The sequence below is a fragment of the Sapajus apella genome, unplaced genomic scaffold, assembly GCF_009761245.1.
Source record: "Sapajus apella isolate SASKATOON/1434 unplaced genomic scaffold, GSC_monkey_1.0 scaffold31, whole genome shotgun sequence".
NCBI classification, from domain to species: domain Eukaryota; kingdom Metazoa; phylum Chordata; class Mammalia; order Primates; family Cebidae; genus Sapajus; species Sapajus apella.
This window is the reverse complement of record NW_022436971.1, coordinates 955077-976785: the sequence shown is the minus strand read 5'-3', so window position 1 is coordinate 976785 and position 21709 is coordinate 955077. Positions and strand designations below refer to the sequence as shown.

Genomic DNA, 21709 nt, shown 5'->3' with positions numbered 1-21709 from the left:
AGATGGTATCTCAGTGTAGTTTTGATTTGCATTTCTCTGATGACCAGTGATGATGAGCATTTTTTCATATGTTTGTTGGCCTCACGTATGTCTTCTTTTGAGAAGTGTCTGTTCATATCCTTTGCCCACTTTTGAATGACAAAAATTTTTAAATTAAATTATCATGTTATTGCTTGAGTACATAGACAAATTTATACGACCAGGGCAGAGGCTGTAGATGACTCATTTCCAACTGGGAGGGAGGACTCACTTGGTCTTACAATATTGAGCCAAAGGGTCAATCCAACTCTGTCAGACTTAGACGGAATTTAGTATCCTTAACCTTTCTGTTCATCTCAAGATGCTTTCAGACAACTACTTTTTTTTTTTTTTTTTTGAGATGGAGTTTCACTCTTGTTGCCCAGGCTGGAGTGCAATGGCATGATCTCCGCTCACTGCAACCTCTGCCTCCTGGGTTCAAGGAATTCTGCTGACTCAGCCCCCTAAATAGCTAGGATTACAGGCATGTGCCACCACGCTCAAATAATTTTTGGTATTTTTAGTAGAGATGGGGTTTCACCATGTTGGCCAGGCTGGTCTTGAACTCCTGACCTCTGGCGATCCACCTGCCTCGGCCTCCCAAAGTGCTGGGATTACAGGCGTGAGCCACCACCCCAGGCGCAACAACTACTTCTTAATTAAAGGGTAGAGATCTTCAGGGAGATCAGGAACAAGTCCCTTCTTGGACTTAAGAATTCTTAAGATTTTATTGCCTGTCACAAAACGTACTTGAGCAACACCATGTGAGTCTCTCAAGATCACGCTTGAAAAGAGAATCATGTTTTAACTTCCAACACCAAAGACAAGCTGGAGAATGTGATGACATGAAGGCTCAGGTATCACGGCAGAGTTTCCTATTTGTAAGATGGAGGTCTACTTTTATACATCACAGAAACCAATATGGGAATGCATAAAAAGCCCCGACACTAAGGAAAACCTTTCTGGTGGAAACTGAATGTTGGAAAACCATCATCACAGTGAAAAACTTTTTTTTCTTTTTTCTTCATCTCTAAAAAGTTTTTAGAGATGGAGCCTTGCTCTGTTGCCCAGGCTGAGTTCAGTGGTGCAATCTCAGCTCACTGAACCTGCACCTCTCCAGTTCAAGCAATTCTCCTGCCTCAGCCTCCCGAGTTGCTGGGACTACAGGTGCCCACCATGCCTGGCTAACTTTTTGTATTTTAGCAGAGATGGGGTTTCACCATGTTGCCAAGGCTGGTCTCAAACTCCTGAGCTCAGGCAATCCGCCCGCCTCAGCGTCCCAGAGTGCTAGGATTACAGGCGTGAGCCACTGCGCTCAGCCTGAAAAATATTTTAAAATGGTAGATACAGTTAGTCTTCCCTCATTTCTTTTTTTCCCCACAATTTTCTTGGTTGTTTTCACATTAATTTTTCATAAAGACTTTAGTAATCTTTATTATGTTCTGAAAAAGAAAACCCTTATTGATGTTTTCACTGGAATTGGATTTCGTTTGTAGGTTATTTTGAGTAATTCACATCTATACAATATTGCGTGATCCTAAGGAAAAAGTGTATCTTTCCATTTGCCTAAGTAATTTATGTCCCTTCGTAGAGTCTGAAGCTTGTCTTCATATAGTCTACCTATTTCATGTTAAGTTTAAACCTAGGCACTTTATTTTTGTTTTTACTGTAAATTAAAATTGTTTTTCAATACACATGCCAAATGAGTATAATTTGGACACAATAAAGTCACTGATTTGTTGGTATTAATTTTGTTTTATTGAATTTTTGTAATGTTTCTAACAGTTTTTCAGTTAATTCTCTTTGGATTTCCAGGTAAACAATCACATTATTAGCAAATAATAATTTTACCTTCTCCTTTCTAATATTTTGTATTTTCTTAGTCTTGCCCAATTGCATTGGCTAATAAAACTAGAAAAAGTTAAACAGATGTGGTGACACCAGGCATTATGAGCTTCTTCCAATGCTACATCATTAGGCACAGTAAAATTACTTTTTTTTTTTTTGAGATGGAGTCTCATGCTGCCTCCCAGGCTGGAGTGCAATGGTGTGCTCTCGGCTCACTATAGCCTCTGCCTCCCCGGTTTAAGGGATTTTCCTGTCTCAGCCTCCCGAGTAGCTGGGATTAAAGGCGTGCACCACCATGCCAGCCTAATTTTGTATTTTTAGTAGAGACGGGGTTTCACCATGTTGGTTATGCTACCCTCGAACTCCTCGCCTCAAGTGATCCATCCGCCTCGGCCTCCCAAAGTGCTGGGATTACAGGCCTGAGCCACTGCGCCCAGTCCCTAGAGGTATTTTTTTCCTTAAAACAAAAACCTACACAGCTGACGTTCAAAAACATTGACTTTCAAGTGAATGTTATGCTAATACATGCACATTGCTACATAAGTAGTATCATAAAATAAAAAACACTAGCAAACATTTACTGAGCATCTCCTGGGTGCTGGGCACTGGCCTAAACACTGCCTTAACAGCTCTTTCGGAGTCGATTTTGACTGCATACAGTGATGGAAGGAAAAGAGCACTGCAGTGGGAATGTGAAGACTCGGGTTCTAATCGTCTCTCAGTCACTGATTTGATGACCTTGGGAAGTTCTTAACCAACAGCTTCCACTTGCCCAGCAGGGGAGAATTTGGGTGAAGAGGAGGCTGTCTTCGAATTTATATGGGAAAAGGCCTCAGGTTACCGCTGGCCTTCCCTCCTGCACACTGAAGGAGAGTTTATAGCTGATGCATAGACAGGGTAGAGAGAAGGGCTGTGGAACTAACAGATGTGGGGACACCACTAGATCCAGCCATCCACTGAACCTCCCCTGTGAATCACGTCAGCGTCACTACGCTCTCTCGTGACGGGAATGCAGAATCTGGGCTGCCGGGCACCATTTCGCGAACCCGAAATTCTCACACGCACCCCATGACGTTCCGCCGGCTCCCAGGCACAGCTAGGAGAACTAAACTTTCATCCTCCACCTCCGGGTCCCAGACGGCCCCCTAGAACGCCGGCACGGAACCTAGGCCAACGGCCGCGCATGGGGACCCAGGCCTCCTTACTCTTTTGGGGACACATTCAAGGCTTAGGGGCCACCCCAGACACCTTCTCCGGGAGAGTGACGTCGGAGGAGGAGGGGGCAACGCAAAGGTCAAAAAGGTCAGGGAGTTTCGCTCGCGGAGCCGCAACCCTCGGCAGAGATCCGGGCCTGTTCGGGGGCGGAGAAGAGGCCGGGCCCCAGGCTGTTGAGTGGCCGCCCTTGCAGCCAATGGGCACGTCGCCCCACTGCGCTGGGGCCCGCCCCTCCCGGCGCGCGGTACTCACTTTCCCCACTTCGGCGTTGCCCATGGAGATGACTTTGATGCGGAGGGACCTGCTGGGCTCCTTTCGCTTCGGCATGTTGGCCTCCATGGCCCTGGGTCTCTCGGGGCAACCCGCCTCGGTCTCTCCTTGTGCACAGCTGGTCCGTCCCTCAGGCCTCCTTGTCCAATAGCGGACCCGCTGCTCTCGTCACTGCCTCGGCTCCGCTGCTCGCCATCCCCGCCGCTGCCTGGCAGCAGGCGCTGGCGGTTGGGAGCGCTCGGAGCCGCGGGAGGGAGGCGGGAGTCTCGCGATGCTACCGCAGGGCAGCTGACGTCATCGGCAGGCCCTGGAGACACTGCTGCAGTTACCGGGTCTCTAGGGCCGCGTCCCCTGACAGGAAGGCAGCGTTGGAGGGTGGCTGGGTTTACCCTTCGGGGTGAGCGCGGCCTTGTTTTCAGGGGCGCCTGGACGGGAGACGTTTGTTGCTTTCGCAGCCAAGTGCTGGAAATCTATTGGCTATTCAGGGCAGGTCGGATAGTATCTGTTCCGTTTGGTGGTTTTTTTTTTCTTGGATTCTTCTTCGTTCCTTGGTCCGTTTCGCCGGTCCAATATTATGTTCCCCTTGCTCGAGATCCTCAAGAGGCAGGCACCGGAGCCAGTAAAGTAGGGGGGTCGGAACCCTGGTTCTGGAAGAGGGCCTTGGGCAAGGCGGGAAGCGATTCTGATTCTCGTTCATATCGTTTTTCTTTTTAAATGGCCTTGTCCATTTGGAGTCAAGGCAAGAGCGTTAGTTCAGTCTTGGCCCTCCTGTTACAGAGCTGTGATGGATTTGTTGACTCCTCTGTCGGAGAAAGGCTCGGCCTGCTGCAGGTGCTAACGCTCCGCCGGGGTGCGGGGCTGGAGCTGTGGGGCGTCAGTTTCCTCCGCTGCCCAGCGTTCACGTCGAACGTTACCTCGAGTTCTGCTCTCGCCTTCCCTTTAGCTGACAATGTAACAGTGGAAGAATAATGAGTCCTAAGATAACCACTTTCCTGCTCTCATTCCAGGGGATGAGAAAAGCAGCTGGTTGAATAAAAGTCAATCTTACAGAAACGGTAATTTTTTTTTCAGCCAATATCTTCAGTTACTGAAGATAAATACAACTTGGCAATGATTGTTTATAGCGCCCTGAAAAAGAATGGCTGCCAATTTCCCTGTATATTACAAAGACAAAAGTAGCATTGCCTCTTTTCTCACCTAACTTAAAACATCTTCAAGGAAGTGCATTACAGGAAGGCAATGAACAAAGACTCAACAGTTCATAGTAAAGGTCAGATTTTCAGGCATTTTAATTTTAAAATGTGTTTTTCAAACATTTTTTTTAAGACAAGTTTATTCTGCATTGTTTTATTTTATTTTATTTATTTATTTATTTCATGTCAAGACGTGTATTTATTGTTATACTTTGGTATGAAATCCCAGGTATTCTGATCTGGAAAAACCAAAATAAACACAACTTTTAGAAACTCGATGTTTATTTTCCATGAATCTTATATGTTGTTTAAGAGCCCACACAAGAGCAGCTTAAGACCATTCAGTGGTTGCTCCTACCCATTCAGTGGCCTGAGCAGTGGGGGCTGCAGACCAGTCTTCCGTGGCAGGCTGGGTGCTCCAGTCTTCAGTAGGGAACTGCTGGATGGGCACAGAGGGCACCTGCACGCCTTCAGACCAGTCGGCAACCTCAGGCTGAGTGGCAGTGAACTCAGGGGCCGGAGCAGTCCATTCGCCCTGAAACTCCTCCTTGGTCACAGCCTTCTCAGCAGCAGCCTGCTCTTCTTTTTCAATCTCTTCAGGATCTCTGTAGATGTGGAAATCAGGCATGACCTCCCATGGGTGTTCACGGTAAATGGTGCCACGCATGCGCAAAACTTCCCGAGCCAGCATCCACCACATCAAACCCACTGAGTGAGCTCCCTGGTTGTTGCATGGGATGGCAATGTCCACATTGCGCAGAGGAGAATCTGTGTTACACAGAGCAATGGTCGGTAGGTTAACATAAGACGCCTCCGTGAGAGGCTGGTGGTCAGCCCTTGGGTCAGTAACCACAAACAGCCGTGGCTCCCGGAAGGCTGCCTGGATCTGGTTGGTGAAGGTTCCAGGAGTAAAGCAGCCAGCAATTGGAGTGGCTCCAGTGGCAGCAGCAAACTTCAGCACGGCCCTCTGGCCAGTATTCCTGGAGGATATAACACTGACATCAGCAGGGTTTTCAATAGCAACAATGGCACGAACTGCCAGGAGAAGCTTCTCCCAGGTCCTCTTCAGATTTATGATATAGATGCCATCACTTTTCCTTTTATAGATATACTGTTCCATCTGGAAGTCAAGGTTGGTGCCACCTAAATGCGTTCCTGCTGCCAGGAACTTAAGGACATCCTCCTCCTTCATTTGCAGGACATCAAGGGCTCCGGACATTGTGAAAGTTTCCCTTTAAGTTACGACGGGAATCCAGAACAACGCCGCTTGGAGCCCTCGGCAGGTAGCGCGGAAAGCTGCATTGTTTTTATAATCAAATAATATAACTTAATTCACTGAAGCTTCTAAAATTCTTTACAAATGTGAAATAGGTCCTGGTTAGAATTTGGATAATTTTAAAGCTTAAAAGAATCCATATGCTAGCGTCTCAGTATGATTTAATAAATTACTAAACATCCAATTTAGTCTACAGTTCACCTTTGACCCCATAATAGGGTAGCTGTTAAACGACTGATTAAGAATGGTACTGTTGAGACTAAGCAACAAAACATGCTAGAGATTAAAATTGATTACTGTTTTTTCATATTGATGCCTTTTTTTCTTCTCTTGAAACGGAGTTTCGCTCTTGTTGCCCAGGCTGGAGTGCAATAGTGCAATCTTGGCTCACTGCAACCACTGCTTCCGGGGCTCAAACAATTCTCCTGTCTCAGCCACCTGAGTAGCTGGAATTAGAGGTGCCCGCCACCACACCCAGCTAATTTTTGTGTTTTTAGTAGAGACAAGCTTCCTCCTTATTGGCCAGGCTGGTATTGAGCTTCGGACGTCAGGTGATCCGCCTGCTTCGGCCTCCCAAAATGCTGGGATTACAGGCGTGAGCGAGCACGTCCGGCCCATATTGATTCTTTTGACATTTTAATATATATAGCTACATTTTCTATTGTATGTATTAAATTAGTTTGGAATTGAAAGAGCAAGCAAGTCCCCCCGACCAGCATCTTTGAATATAAAAAAATAAAAATCAGCACGAGTTAGCTGCTCTTCCCATAGTATGGACCTGAGAGCTATGGTTCAAGCATGGATTCTGGAGCCAGCCAGTTATACTTAATGTTGGCATATGATGTAGGCATGAGGTTGTGGTAAGGATTGTAGGAGGTAATGCATATGAAGGGGTAGTGGCCGCCCAGCAGACAGCAGCTACATGCTTTCATTTGCTCATACCTTTTTTATGTATTAAGAAAATACACATTTTTTAAATGTGTATTTTTAGAAAGTAAATATGGGGGCCTGGCGTGGTGGCTCACGCCTGTAAACCCAGCACTTTGGGAGGCCAGGAGGTCAGAAGTTTGAGACCAGCCTGGCCAACATGGCAAAACCCCATCTCTACTAAAAGTACAAAACTTAGGCAGGCGTGATGCGGCCTGTAGTCCCAACTATTCAAGAGGCTGAGGCAGGAGAATCGCTTGAACCCAGGAGGCAGAGGTTGCAGTGAGCTGAGATCAAGACACTGTACTCCAGCCTGGGTGACAAGAGTGAGACTCTGTCTCAAAAAAAAAAAAAAAAAGTATGAAATATTTTGGACATACTTAAAGATATAAGGTATAATGGAATGAATAGCTATGTATCCCCCAGCCAGTTTAAGAAATAAAATATCACCACTGGGCATGGTAGCCCGTGCCCATAATCCCAGCACCTTGGGAGGCCAAGGCCAAGGGCAGTGGATCATTTGAGCCCAGGATTTCGAGATCAGCCTGGGCAACTTGGTAGAGCCCTTTCTCTAAAAAAAAAAAAAAAAAAAAGCCATGTGGTGCCCCAAGCCTGTAGTCCCACTTATTCAGGAGGCTGAGGTGGGAGAATCACCTGAGCCTGGGAGGTTGAAGCTGAAGTGAGCTGTGATCATGCCACTGTACTCCAGCCTGGGCAAGAAGGTGAGGCCCTTGTCTCAAATAGAAGGAAGAAAACATCACTGATACTGTGTGTAGCTTTTTCCGATACATCTTTTCTCTCTACAAACAGTTGCAACAATTCTGAATGCTGCTTTAATTTCCAGGCATTTAAAATTGTTTACTACATATGAATATACACCTTAAAATGTAGTATTGCATTTCATCTTTCAAGACTATTTTAAAATAATTTTACACAAAAAGTTTCAAGAATGGTAGCAAAAAAATCTTGTTTACCCTTTATCCAAATTCATCAATTGTTAACATTTTGTCCCATTTACTATATCACTGTGCTGTCTATATGTACACATATAGTCACATTTTTCTGAGTAGTCTGAGGTTTATTTGTAGGCATCTTTCTTTTATAGATAGATTAAGATAGATAGATAGATCGATGGATAGAGATATAAACACAGGCCCAGCTCGATGGCTCACACCTATAATCCTAGCACTTTGGGATTCTAAGGCAGGTAGATCACTTGAGGTCAGGAGTTTGAGACCAGCCTTGCCAACATGGTGAAACCCCATCTCTACTAAAAATATAAAAATTAGCCGGGTGTGGTAGCAGATGCCTGCAATCCCAGTGACTTGGGAGGCTAAGGCAGGAGAATAGGTCAAAAAAAAAAATATATATATATGTATACACACACACACACATATACATATATAATATACACATTTACATATGTATATATATGTATATGTACGTATATATGTGTATATATATATATATACACACACACACAGACATTTTAATATGTATAGCTACATTTTCTACTGTATGTATTTTTTTTTTTTTTTTTTTAGAGAAGGAGTCTCACTATGTTGACCAGGCTGGTCCTGAACTCCTCGGTTCAAGCAATCCTCCTGCCTCAGCCTCCCAAAGAGCTGAGATTATAGGCATGAGCCACTGCACCCAGCCAATAGATTTCTTTGTCCATAAATACTTCAATGTGTGTTTCCTCAGAAAAAGGACTTTCTTCTCTACATGGCAACCATATATCAAAATCAGAAAATGCAGCATTTATACTGCACTATTATAAAATCCTGTGGTTTGAATCAAACGGTGCACTGAGCTACCTCACAGCTCCACAGTAAATTCACAGGGAGATATCCATGGAATATCTTGCATTCTAAATTTTCAAGGCAAGCAAAATGAAATCTAGACTATGCAAAACTCCTAGCTTGAGGTTGTTTACAGTTTCAACAATAGATGGTACCAAATTCCTTGGCTATGTCATATCTCGATCTGGGTTTTCCAGTTGGTTGTGATGAAAAGTGAGTACAGTGCAAAAATCAATGTGGAACAGGAAATGAGGGTGGCCTTCGCCCAATCTGATTCCAAGGTTTTAAGAAGTATGTGCCCTGCAGGTGCACACATCCCTTTAGTAAGTGTGATTATTTAAGAATGAAATAAAAATGTTGTTTTCCTTTTAATTTGCATGTATTTTTTTTCAAATGGCTACTTAAATTATTAGGGCATAAACACTTAATAAGCTATTTGGACCTAGATATTTCTTTTTACCAAGGGGCATTGTAAAATACTGAGAGCTGGGCGTGGTGGCTCACGAATGTAATCCCAGCACTTTGGGAGGCCGAGGTGGGTGGATCACTTGAGGTCAGGGGTTCAAGATCAGCCTGGCCAACATCGTAAAACCTCGTCTCTACTAAAAATACAGAAATTAGCCAGATGTGGTGTCAGGCACCTGTAATCCTAGCTACTCAGGAGGCTGAGGCAGGAGAATACCTTGAACCTGGAAGGTGGAGGTTGCAGTGAGCCGAGATCATGCCACTGCTCTCCAGCCTGGTTGACACAGTGAGACTCCGTATCAAAAAAAAAAAAAAAGTACTGAGATACTAAAAGCACTGTGAACAAAGAAAACTTGGGAAACTTTTTTTTTTTTTTTTTTTTTTTGAGACGGAGTCTTGCTCTGTTGCCAGGCTGGAGTGCAGTGGCACGATCTTAGCTCACTGCAACCTCTTGTCTCCCGGGTTCAAGTGATTCCCCTGCCTCAGCCTCTTGAATAGCTGGGACTACAGGCATGCACCACCACGCCTGGCTGGTTTTTTGTTTTTTTAGTAGAGATGGGGTTTCACCATGTTGGCCAGGATGGTCTTGATCTCCTGACCTCGTGATCTGTCCGCCTTGGTCTCCCAAAGTGCTGGGATTACAGGTGTGAGCCACCATGTCCAGCTGGGAAACTTCTATCTAACCCACAGTCAATACTCAAGTTTCACCATTTGTCCCAATAATATTCTTTTTTTTTTTCTTTTTCTTTTTCTTTTTTTTTTTTTTTTTTGAGAGGGAGTCTTGCTCTGTATCCCAGGCTGGAGTGCAGTGGCGCAATCTCGGCTTACTGCAACCTCTGCCTCCTGGGTCCCAGTTCAAGCAATTCTCCTGCCTCAGCCTCCCAAGTAGCTGGGATTACAGGCATGAGCCACCATACCCAGCTAATTTTTGTATTTTTAGTAGAGACAGGGTTTCACCATGTTGGCCAGGCTGGTCTTGAACTCCTGACCTCGTGATCTAACCACTTTGGCCTCCCAAAGTGCTAGGATTACAGGCATGAGCCACTGCACCCAGCCAATAATATTCTTTTTAGCTATATTTGACTCAGTCAACTGGTCTGGGATCATTTAGTTATCATGTATCTTTAGTCTTCTTTAAGCTGGAATGGTTTCTCAGCATTTCTTTCTCTTTCAAAATAAATTGTTTTTAGAATATTCCTCAATTTGTGTTTGTCTGGTGTATTCTTGAAATTAGATTTAGTTGTGTTTGACTGGAATACCACAGAAAAGATGTTATGGGCTAGGCGTGGTGGCTCATGCCTGTAATCCCAGCAGTTTGGGAGGAGAAGATGAGCAGATCACCTGAGGTCAGGAGTTCGAGACCAGTCTGGCCAACATGGTGAAACCCTGTCTCTACTAAAAATACAAAATAATTAGCTGGGAGTGGTGGCATGCACCTGCAATCCCAGCTACTCAGGAGGCTGAGGCACAAGAATTGCTTAAACCTGGGAGGCAGAGGTTACAGTGAGCTGAGATCACGCCACTGCACTCCAGCCTGAGTGACAAAGCAAGACTCCATCAAAAAAAAAAAAAAAAAAAAAAAAGATATGGCATCCTTTTTTGGGCATTATGTCAGTTGAGATGCCAATTTTTTCCATTTATTAATGATGCTTAGTTTAGTTCATTGGTTAAGGTAGGGTTCATGAGGCCAATCCAAAGTGACTTTTGCCTTTGTAATATGTAATTTGTAAAGGGGTACTTGGAGATAATATGGCTATCCTTTCTTCATTGAACTTTCACCCACAAATTTTTAGAACCAATGATTACTTATGGCTGAAGAGATTATTACTGTGATGGATGCAATACGGTGATTTTCCAACTCTGTCATTCCATTTGTGTTTATTACTTGGTATTCTACCATAAGGAAAAGTTTTCTCATTCATTCATTTATATCACTATGACCTTATATATGCTTATTTTACTCCATGAATATTATTTATTTTGATACTCAGGTTGGCTCCTATGTCCTTTTGATATGTCTCCACCTTTTTTTGTTATTTTTGTTTCTGTTTGTTTAGCACTTTCTTTCTTAGCACAGCAACAAGTCCGGCTTCCGAGGATCCTTTTAATAGAGGATGGTATTTAGAAAGCAAGATCTGGGTGCTAGGTGTGCTCAGTAGTATTAGAGTGTCTTTGCTTTTGGACCTTTCAGTTGATTGACCCAAAAAAGAAACACATACAGGTATTGATCGACTTACCATCTATGCAACTTATGACCATTCAACTTTACGACAACAATCGCTAGCCACAACTGCTCCACGTCTGGCAGTGCAAATGTTGCCCAGCTGGGCATAGGACAGTGCAGACCAGCTTCTGGCAGCACTACCATCTCCGCGTGCACCATTTCAACCATACATATAGCCTACTCAACTTACGATCAAATCGTGTTACAACCGGTCTGCAGTCCTGACTATGATCGTAAGTCGAGCACTAGCTGTATATATATATACATGCATCTAAATCCATTTATTAAAATATAGTTCACATGGATAATACCAATGCATTTTAGCATAACAGGATTTGTTCTAGTCTTCTCCCTTTCCATATTATGATTCCTTGCTTCAACAGTGAGAAACCTGGCTCCCTTTATCCTCAATATATTTACTCATTTGCTCAATCCTACACTAATATGAAGTAGGTTTGGAGTTGCTAACCCATAGAATTTTTAAAAAGCAAAAGCTCTTTGAACTAGAGTTCAATATTTGTTTATGACTTTTTGTCCAAAACTGACAAAGTTTGTCATGTAGTATAAATATTGTGCTCAAATGTTGGGTTAATCCAGTTTTTCCTTCTTCAGCATGGTTATGGTTTCCATTCAATATACAATTAAGCTCACTTGTTTCTTTTGTATTTTAGTTTCAGTTTTTTGTCCCTTATGGTTATGGACTTTATTAAGTTTTTTGGGTATGTAAAACATTAACAGATTCAAAGTTAAAGCAATACAATCTGTGCACCCACATGAGTGTCACTTTCACTCTTCATTCCAATCCCTTTCACCCCTTCCCACCTACCTCCTGTGGGCAATCAATCATGTAGACTGTGGTTTACTCCTTCCTGTGTTTCTTTCTATAAAAAATGAACAGTTATATGTATATTTTCTCATTTTTCCTTCTTTCTGACACGAAGAGGTAACATTGTGTGTGCACAATTTTGAAATTTGCTTTTACACTTAACAATATATCCTGGGAAGGACTGCATGCTATTTCACTGTTATGTAAAAAAGGCCATTCTCCTTTTTTTACAACTACATAGCACAATATATATTTTTTTTCTGTCAATATATTTAGGGGCATTTAGGTATTTTTGTATTATTGTGGATATGTCTTCAAGGTAAATTTCTTTTAAAAAAAGGAATTACTGGATCAAAGGTAAATGTACATTTACTTTGTTATATATTGCCAAATTTTGTAAGGTAACATTTTGAGAATTTTTGCACGTATATTCTTAAGTAATGTTGGAAGTAAGTAATATTATTAATACTAAAGTAATTTTATGCTACCTTTACCTGGTTTAGATATTAATGTTATACTTGCATTATAGGTCAGGTGCCACTCGTGGCTCGTGTCTGTAATCTCAGCACTTTCAGAAGTGGAAGTGGGAGGATCTGTTGGGGCCAGGAGATCAAAACCAGCCCTGGCCACATAGTGAGACCCTGTCTCTACAAAAATAAAATTTAAAAATTAGCCAGTTGTGGTGGCACATACCTACAATCCTACCTACTTGGAAGACTGATGTGGGAGAATCACTTGAGCCCAGGAGTTCAAGGTTACAGTGAACTATGATCTCACCACTGCACTCCAGCCTGGGTGACAGACAAAGACTTTGTCCCCCAAAAATACCCACCAACACACACATATTTGAAAGTTTAAAAAATTCTATGCTCTTGAATAATTTGTGTGACTTTTTTTTTTAAAAAAAAACAGGGCTTCACCATGTTTCCCAGGCTGGTCTCAAACTCCTGAGCTCAAGTGTCCCTCCTGCCTTGGCCTCCCAAAGTGCTGAGATTACAGGCATGAGCAGTGGCGCCTGGCCCAAAATTCACACATTAGCAAAAGTAGGGAGAATAATGAACACTCGTTTTCCACCTTATCAACACGGATCAATCTTGTTTCATCTACATCCCACTCTCATCCCAGATTATTTTTGAGGCAAACTGTAACTATAGTTATAACCATCCATATCTTATTATATACTTTAGAAAATGAAGCTCTTAAAATACAAACAAATGAAATCTAACTGACATACTGTGGTAGGCCGAATTCTAAGATGGCCTCTAAGATTCCTGGCTCCTGGTACACACGTACCTCTCCCAGTTAATCAAACACGAATTTGTGTGCTGCTACAAAGGGATTTTGGTAATTAAGCTCCCAAATCAGTTTTTTTACACTAAGGATATTATCCTGACCCAATCAGATGAGTCCTTAAGTAGGATAGGGCTTTTCCTGGCAAGGGATATTAACAATGTGAGAAGCAATGGATAGGAGGAAGGTTCTCCAGGATGGAAGGGGACACTTAGCAAGGACCTGAGAGTGGCCTCTTGGAGCCGACAGTAACCCCAGCCAACAGCAAGAAAATGGGTACCTCAGTCCTACAACCAGAAGTAACTGTATTCTGCCAAATACCTGAATAAGCTTGATAGGAGGTCCTGAGCTCTGATGACAACCCAGCTGTCTGCTACCTTCATTGCAGCCTTGTGAGACTTCTTTTTTCAGACAGAGTCTCGCTCCATTGCTTAGGCTGGAGTGCAGTGGTGCAATCTCAGCTCACTGCAACCTCTGCCTCTTGGATTCAAGCAATCCTCCCACCTCAGCCTCCCCAGTAGCTAGGATTACAGGTGTGCACCACCACACCCAGCTAATTTTTGTATTTTTAGTAAAAATAGAGTTTTGCCCTGTTGTGCAGGCTGGTCTCAAAACTCCTGGCCTCAAGTGATCCACCTGCCTTGGCCTCCCAGAATGCTAGGATTATAGGCATGAGCCACTGCGCCCGACCTATTTTTTTTTTTTTTTTTTTTTGGTAACAGGCTCATTCTGTTGCCCAGGCTAGAATGCAGTGGCAAAATCATAGCTCACTGCAGCCTTGACCTCCTGGGCTCAAGTGATCCTCCTATTTCAGCCTTCTGAGTAGCTGTGACTACAGGTGTGTAGCACCATGCCTGGCTAATTATTCTTTGTAGAGGCAAGGTCTCACTATATTGCCCAGGCTAGTCTTAAATTCCATGCCTCAAATGAGCTTCCCATCTCGGCCTCCCAAAGTGCTGGGGTTACAGACATCAGCCATCATCCTGGCCCCTTGTGAGATTTCTGGGCTAGAGAACCCTCTGTATGCCTGATCTTCTGACTTATAGGACTTCAAGATGTGTAATGTCTATTGTTTGAAACTGTTAAATTTGTGGTAATTTGTTATACAGCAATAGAAAACTAATATACACACGGAAAAGTTGGTAACAATTCCTCTCAATGACCAAGTTTTTGTGGGAAAGTTTTTTAACTACAAATTCAATTTTTTAAGGAGTTTTGCTTCCAGTATGGTAGTGTAAACCCTTTCAATGAACTCTCCCACTGATTAAAAAACAATAACAGGGTTGGGCGCAGTGGCTCATGCCTCTAATTCTGGCACTTTGGGAGGCCAAGGCAGGCAAATCACTTGAGGTTAGGAGTTGAAGACTAGCCTGCAAAACATGGCAAAACCCCATCTGTACTAAAAATACAAAAATTAGCTGAGTGTGAAGGTGCACACCTGTAATCCTCGTTACTAGGGAGGTTGAGGTGGGAGGATTGCTTGAATCCAAGAGCCAAAAGTTGTAGTGAGCTGAGATTGTGCCATCACACTCCAGCCTGGACAACAGAGTGAGACTCTTCCTCAAGAAAGACAGAGAGAGAAAGAGAGAGAAGGAGAAGGGGGGAGGGCAGGGAAGGAGGGAAGGAAGGAAGGAAAAAAACCAACTACTGGGAGATTCTGAGGAGTCATAGAAACCAGGCTGATGGTAAAGGGGAGTAAAAATCTTGGAGAAGCACCTGGCATGAGGATGAGTCTCTTGAGCAATGTGAGAACCTTGGACCCCTGACTCCGCTGAGGCTTTCTGCCTTCCTTATTAGGGTAGAGGATTTTAGTTCTGAGTCTGCGGGCATATTATGCTTCCGTGTAGACATCCATGTGCTCATCCTACTACAGACCATCCAAAAGAGTGTGTGGGGGTTCATCTTTTCCAAAAATGGCTGTGACAGCATCTCCCATTTCATATGACCTTTTGTACATAGTGGCAAAATACACATAACATAAAATGTATCATTTTAACCATTTAAAAATGTATAGCTCAGTGGCATTAGGCACATTCTCATTGTTGTACAACCATCACTGCCAGCTGTCTCCAGAACTTTTTCATCTTCCCAAACTGACACTCCATACCCACTGAGCACTAACTCCTCCTTCTCTCCTCCCCCCAGCCCCTGGCGCCCATCTTCTACTTTTGTCTCCATGAATTTGAGTACTCTAGCCACCTCATTTGAGTAGAATGGCTGGCTTATTTCACTTAGCATAATGTCTTCAAGGTTCCCATATGAAATTCTAAGAATGAGCATGAGACTCCTCTTCACAGATCTATGTTTCTCTGCCTTGAATCTGGGTGGAATTGTAACTATGGTGTTAGTGACGTTATGCCACCTCCAAAACTAAGTCATAAAAGGCAATGCAATTTCCTTCTGGTTCTCTTGAAATGCTCACTTTTGGAATCTAGCCACCAAACTGTGAAGATTCCAGCTCTTCATGGAGAGGACCATGGAGAGAGAAACTGGAGCTTCCCACTCACACCCACCACCGCAGCTGAGCTCCCATATGACAAGCAGCACCACCTTGCCAGCCGTGGGATTGAGCCATCTTGAAAGTGCCAAGACAATGAAGCAAAGATGCCAACAAGCAGTGGAATGTAGCAATAAGGAATACATAACAAGTGATATTCAATAATATGGACAGGTAGAAAATTACCATTAACCAGATCATGAGGTCAAGAGTTTGAGATCAGCCTGACCAACATGGTGAAACCCCGTCTCTACTAAAGACACAAAAAATTAGCTGGGCATGGTGGCGGACACAGGTAACCCGAGCTACTCGGGAGGCTGAGGCAGGAGAAAGTGGAGGTTGCAATGAGCCAAGATTGCGCCATTGCATTCCAGCCTGGGTGACAGGGAGACTCCGTCTCAAAAAAAAAGAGAAGAAAAGAAAGAAAGGAAATTATTATTAACCCAACCAAGAAAAAATTGAGCTCAGAGCAAGGTGCCAATTTCTTGGGAGACATTCTGAGGTACCTAGAGGATTACTGGAAGTGCTCAAATGCTATCTTCCTTCTGTTCTTTGAATGCCAAGTTCACATGCAGCTCATGGCCTTTGTATATAGGCCTGTTCCTAAAATGCCCTTCTCTAGATCTTGAGGTTCTCCAGCCATACCATTCTGGCTCCTCATGGAGAGGAGATTTTGGCACAAACCAGTGTTTCCACCTGCATATCTAGTTGCAGTTAATGGCATCCAATTGCCTAATAAAAATGTAGGGAAGGGAAGGGAAGGGTAGGGAAGTGGAGGGGAGAGGAGGGGAGAGGGAGAAGGGAAAGAAAAGAAAAGAGGGAAATCTTTAGAGCTATGGCACAGGGCTCTACTTTTTAACCCAGCTCTCTTGAACAATTTGGGTAAATATATACAGGTATTGATCGACTTATGACCTATGCAACTTACAACCATTCGACTTTACGACCACAATCACTAGCCACGACTGCTCCACGTCTGGCAGCGCAAACGTTGCCCAGCCGGGCGTACGATAATGCAGACCAGCTTCCGGCAGCACTACCATCTCTGTGTGCATATAGCCTACTCAACTTACGATCAAATCGTGTTACAACCGGTCTGTCGGAACCAATCGTGGTCGTAAGTCGAGCACTAGCTATAGCAGAGACAATATCCAAAAGTTGTGGATTGGCTGGGTGCAAGCTGTAATTCCAGCACTTTGGGAGGCCGACGTTGGTGTATTGTTTGAGGTCAGGGGTTCAAGACCAGCCTAGGCAACATGATGAGACCCCATCTCTACCAAAAAATACAAAAATATTCCGAGTGTGGTAGCAGGCACCTGTAGTCCCACCTGGTCTGGGGGCAGAGGTGGGAGGATTATTTGAATCCAGAAGGCAGAGGTTGCACTGGGTTGGGACTGAGCCATTGCACTCCAGCCTGGGTGAAAGAACGAGACCTTGTCTCAAAAAAAAAAAAAATTGTGGATAACAATTCAAAATTGCAAACAATGTTGATTTTTGTTTTACTTTTTTTAGACACAGGGTCTCAGTCACCTAGGGTAGGGTGTAGTGGTATGACCATACCTCACCATAGCCTCAACCTCCTAGGCTCAAAGAATCCTCCCACCTCCGTCTCCTGAGTAGCAAGGACTGCAGTCACATACCACCGTGCCAGGCTAATTTCGTTTTCTTTTCTGCAGAGACAAGGCCTCGCTATGTTGACCAAGCTGGTCTTGAACTCTTAGTCTTGAGTTTTCCTCCTGTCTCAGCCTCCCAAAGTGCTGGGATTACAGGTGTGAGCTACCACATCTAGCCAACAGTGTTGCTTATAATGGAGAACTGAAAGAAGATTTTATGTTTTTTTGAGGCAGAGTCTCACCCTGTCACCCAGGCTGAAGTGTGGTGGTGTGATCTCAGCTCCCTGCAACCTCTGCCTCCCAGGTTCAAGTGATTCTCCTGCCTTAGCCTCCTGACTAGCTGTGACTACAGGTGTGTGCTACCACCCCTGGCTAATTTTTGTATTTTTAATAGAGACAAGGTTTTAATGTGTTGGCCAGGCTGGTGTTGAACTCCTGACCTCAGGTGATCTACCCGCCTTGGCCTCCCAGAGTGCTGGGATTACAGGCATGAGCCACTGTGCCCAGCCCTGAAAGAAGATTTTAAATGATCAGTCTGCTGCTGATTGATTATGCGTATTAGCAGCTTGACTCAGTTTTAACATTTTGCAGTTAAAGTTCATCAACGTTACTTATACAATACTCACATTTCTAAGGGGTATAAACTTAGGCGTTGAATCGCTTTGTCATAGGGTAGGTCTGTTCAGCTTTGGTTGGTACTGCCAAACAATTTTCCAAAGTGACTGTCAACTTACACTCCCACCAACAGTGAATGAAAGTTCCAGCTGTTCCAAATTCTCATTGGCCCCTCAATTTTGCTAGTCTTTTAATTTTAGCCTTCCTTAGACATTTGTAGTGGTATCTAATTGTAGTTTTAATTTGCATTTCCCTGGTGACTAATGAGGTTGAGTGCCTTTTCATATTTTTAAGGGTGGTTTCTTCTTATATGAAGTACCTGTTGCCTGGCACAATGGCTCACACCTGTAATCCCAGTACTTTGGGAGGCAGCAGGCAGGATCACTTGAGTCCAGGAGTTCAAGGCCAGCCTGGGCAACATTAGGGAGATCTCATCTCTACAAATAATACAAAAATTAGCTGGGCATGGTGGCGTAGGCCTGTGATCCCAGCTACTTGGGAGGGTGAGGTGGGAGGATCACCGGAGCCCAAGAAGTTGAGGCTGTAGTGATCCATGACTCTACCACTGCACTCCAGCCTGGGTAACAGAGGTACTCTATGACAAAGCAATTAAACTCTTAGGTCTATACCTCTTAGAAAGTGAAAATATGAAAAGGCACTCAACCTCATTAGTCTAAAAAAAAAAGTATCTGTTCAATTATCTAATATTTTATTGAGTTGCTTTTTTTTCTTATTGATCTGTAAAAATCTTTATATAGTCTACATATATATTCTTTATCAGATATACACTTTGCACCAGAATATTTGTAGCACTACTATTAGTAAAACTTGGAAACAACTCATTTGTCCAGCAGTGGAGGAATGGATACATAGTCATATATTCTTTTTTTTTTTTTTTCTGAGACAGAGTCTCGCTCCATCACCAGGCTGGAGTGCAATGGCATGATCCAGGCTCACTGCAACTTCCGTTTTCCGGTTTCAAACAATTCTCCTGCCTCAGCCTCCCGAGAAGTTGGGACTACAGGCACCCACCACCACACCCGGCTAATTTTTTGTGCTTTTAGTAGAGATGGGGTTTCACCATGTTGGCCAGGATGGTCTCGATCTCTTGACCTCATGATCCGCCCGCCTTGACCTCCCAAAGTGCTGGGATTACAGGCTTGAGCCACCGCGCCTGGCGTAGTGATATATTCTTAAACAACGGAACTCTAAATCATTGCTATACAATACCATGCTTCTGCTGGGAATCTCACAGATGTAATGATGAGTTGAAGAAGGTAGGCACAAAAGAGTATTACTGTATGATTCCAATCATATAAAGTTCAAACCAGATCAAACTAATCAGTGAGTGAGGAGTCAGGATTCTGGTTATTTCGGGGATAGGGATGGAAGAGGGCTATAAGGAGGTGTCTGGGAGCTGGTCATGTTCTAGATCTTGATCTGAGTTGGGGTTACATAGGTGTATTCCCTTCATGAGAATTCAGAGGGCCACACACTAATGACCTGTATAATGCTCTTCTATCATATGTCACACTTTGAAAAAGTTTATAGAAACAGTTCCTTCCTAATTTTCACAGGGCCTAAGAGCTAAAAACGCAGCCCTGGCCTGATGTTTTTCTCTGCTCAGGGTTTCTTGTGCTGTGCCTGTGATAGCTCTTGGTGTCCATGGAAACCAGACGAAGACAGCGTGGCGGGGAAACAAGCCAGAGGGAAACTGGAGCCGGAGAAGCTTTGCTCATGCAACAGAGGAACAGAGCCCACCCCCCCCCACACCCCCCAACGAGTCTTCCCTCAATGAGTCTTCCCTCCCTGTACTCTCAGATTTCAATCAGCTACAGCCAGTTTCCTGCCACTGCAATGTCTACCTAAGACAACTGGCTGCTGCTTGTCGTAATTTACATCAATAACTGCTACCAGCCCACCTTCTCCATCTGGCTTTCATCTTCCTGGACCCAGCAGGAAAGTTGACCTGCCAGGGACTCAAAACAACAACAAAAAGGTCTTCCCTGGATCAGGGGACACTAATACCTCATTAACCTTACGAGGGCATAAGTCCTAAAAGGCCTTTGAGTAGCCATGGTAAATGTTACAGATTCTGTGCCTTAGAGCATAAGCTCTTTACTCACAGGAGCGTTCTCCGGATTCTTGCTCAGAGCTTATGCATCCCTATTTTAAACAGAGTCGTATCACCTTGTTATCTGATCTCTTAGATCTGCAAAAACACAGGGTAGAAGTGAATGGGTGAAATTCTCCCCTGAGGATGCCCACGTGCCTGGCTTTGTTAAGTTTGAGAATTGTTCTGGTTATATCTGGGTATGAATGTGTGTATGCAAGCATATGTGTGGGGGTCTCTGTGTACACTCATGTGTTGGTTATAATGAGTGTGTATGAGAGAGTGTGGATTAGCATCTCGTGCATCTGTCGGTTTCGTGTGTGCATATTGGGTGTATACTAGATGAGGACATTTGTGAATGAGTTTGTCATTTTTTGGGTTTATATGTGTACATGTGATCAGATGTAAAATATGTAAATGAGAATTTACACTTTTTTGACTCTGTGGGAAATATGACAGAGCATTTGTGGGGCTGCTTATAAGTTTGTATCTTCAAGCTAAACTGTAAGTTTGTATGGGGATTTATATAGAGATAGCTCTAGGGAAAGTTTTCAAGTCATATGGCTGAACCATATGGAATTACCATTTTTGTGGGCTAAAAATGGTTAAATATTCTGTAATTTTTGTATGATTCAAATTAATGGGTGTGTACGTACACGTGTATGCACACATACATAAATTCAAGTTAGCATAGTCCCTGTGCCAATTAGTAATACAATCAGAGCTGAGAAGAACATGACCACCAGGAGCGTGAGATCTGGGAAGAAACTTAACAGGGACCTTGAGGGAAAGATAAGATATGGAAAGAATGATGAATAATGCAACAGAAAGTTGCAGAAGGGAAATAATGGGAAATGAAGTTGAAAGTTCTTTACCCAGGAAAGCCTTCTCTGACACTTGTTTTGTATCCACGCACCCCAAGTTTGCCTCTGCCTCAGGCCTTCTACAACCCCCATGAACTGACTGTATGACAACACTCGTCACCCTGAGCTATAATTGTTCATCTAATTGGCTGTCTTCCCCACCACGCAGCAAGTTCACAGAAGGCAATGACTGTCTCTCTTGTTCACTTATATTCCCAACACTTAGGACAAAGCTTGGTACAGAATGGAAACTTAGCTAGCATTTGTTGAAGAAACGGATGGCTGAAAGCCAGGTCTCCTGATAAAGCAGTACATCGTCAGGCTAAGGAGTACAACTTGTTCTGGCCAATACATGTAACTATCAGTTCTTTGGCAGCTGACAGACATTTTGGAGAGTCAATTAACATGGACAAAACATCATTTAAAAATACTAATTTAGGAGCGGTATCAAGAATAGACAGAAGTAGGTCAGGTGAAGTGGCTCAGATCTGTAATCCCAGCATTTTTAGAAGGCTGAGGCAGGATTGCTTGAGACTAGGAGTTCAGGACCAGCTTGGGCAACATAAAGAGACCCTGTCTCTTAAAAAAATAAAAATAAAGGCCAGGTGTGGTGGCTCTTACCTGTAATCCTGGAACTTTGGGAGGCTGAGGCAG

At 43.6% G+C, this 21709-nt stretch overlaps 2 protein-coding genes and 1 long non-coding RNA gene across 4 annotated transcripts in view; 1 reads left to right on the top strand and 2 right to left on the bottom strand.

The window, feature by feature from the left end:
- Positions 1-3603, bottom strand: part of DNAJC27 (DnaJ heat shock protein family (Hsp40) member C27) — a 29374-nt gene extending 25771 nt beyond the window's left edge. Inside the window, exon 1 of one of the 2 annotated variants that reach the window (XM_032293956.1) lies at positions 3334-3603. In XM_032293956.1, the coding sequence (XP_032149847.1) occupies positions 3334-3420 (87 nt within the window). In that variant the 5' untranslated portion in view covers positions 3421-3603. Of the gene's footprint in view, positions 1-3071; positions 3249-3333 lie in introns of those variants that run through there. The other variant, XM_032293957.1, reaches the window with a different exon arrangement.
- A 28-nt stretch (positions 3604-3631) lies between these two features.
- On the top strand, positions 3632-12736 carry LOC116561945. Its single transcript, XR_004273677.1, has 3 exons — positions 3632-3748; positions 4423-4621; positions 12594-12736. It is a non-coding gene; the product is annotated as an uncharacterized LOC116561945 (long non-coding RNA).
- Positions 4809-5851, bottom strand: LOC116561943 (40S ribosomal protein SA-like). Its single transcript, XM_032293955.1, has one exon. The coding sequence runs from the start codon at positions 5761-5763 to the stop codon at positions 4876-4878; it is 888 nt and encodes a 295-aa protein (XP_032149846.1). The 5' UTR covers positions 5764-5851; the 3' UTR covers positions 4809-4875.
- Positions 12737-21709: the final 8973 nt, after the last annotated feature.

What these genes read in the sequence shown, in the direction of transcription:
- LOC116561943 (XM_032293955.1), bottom strand. Translation starts at nt 5,763, where the DNA reads ATGTCCGGAGCCCTTGATGTCCTGCAAATGAAGGAGGAGGATGTCCTT.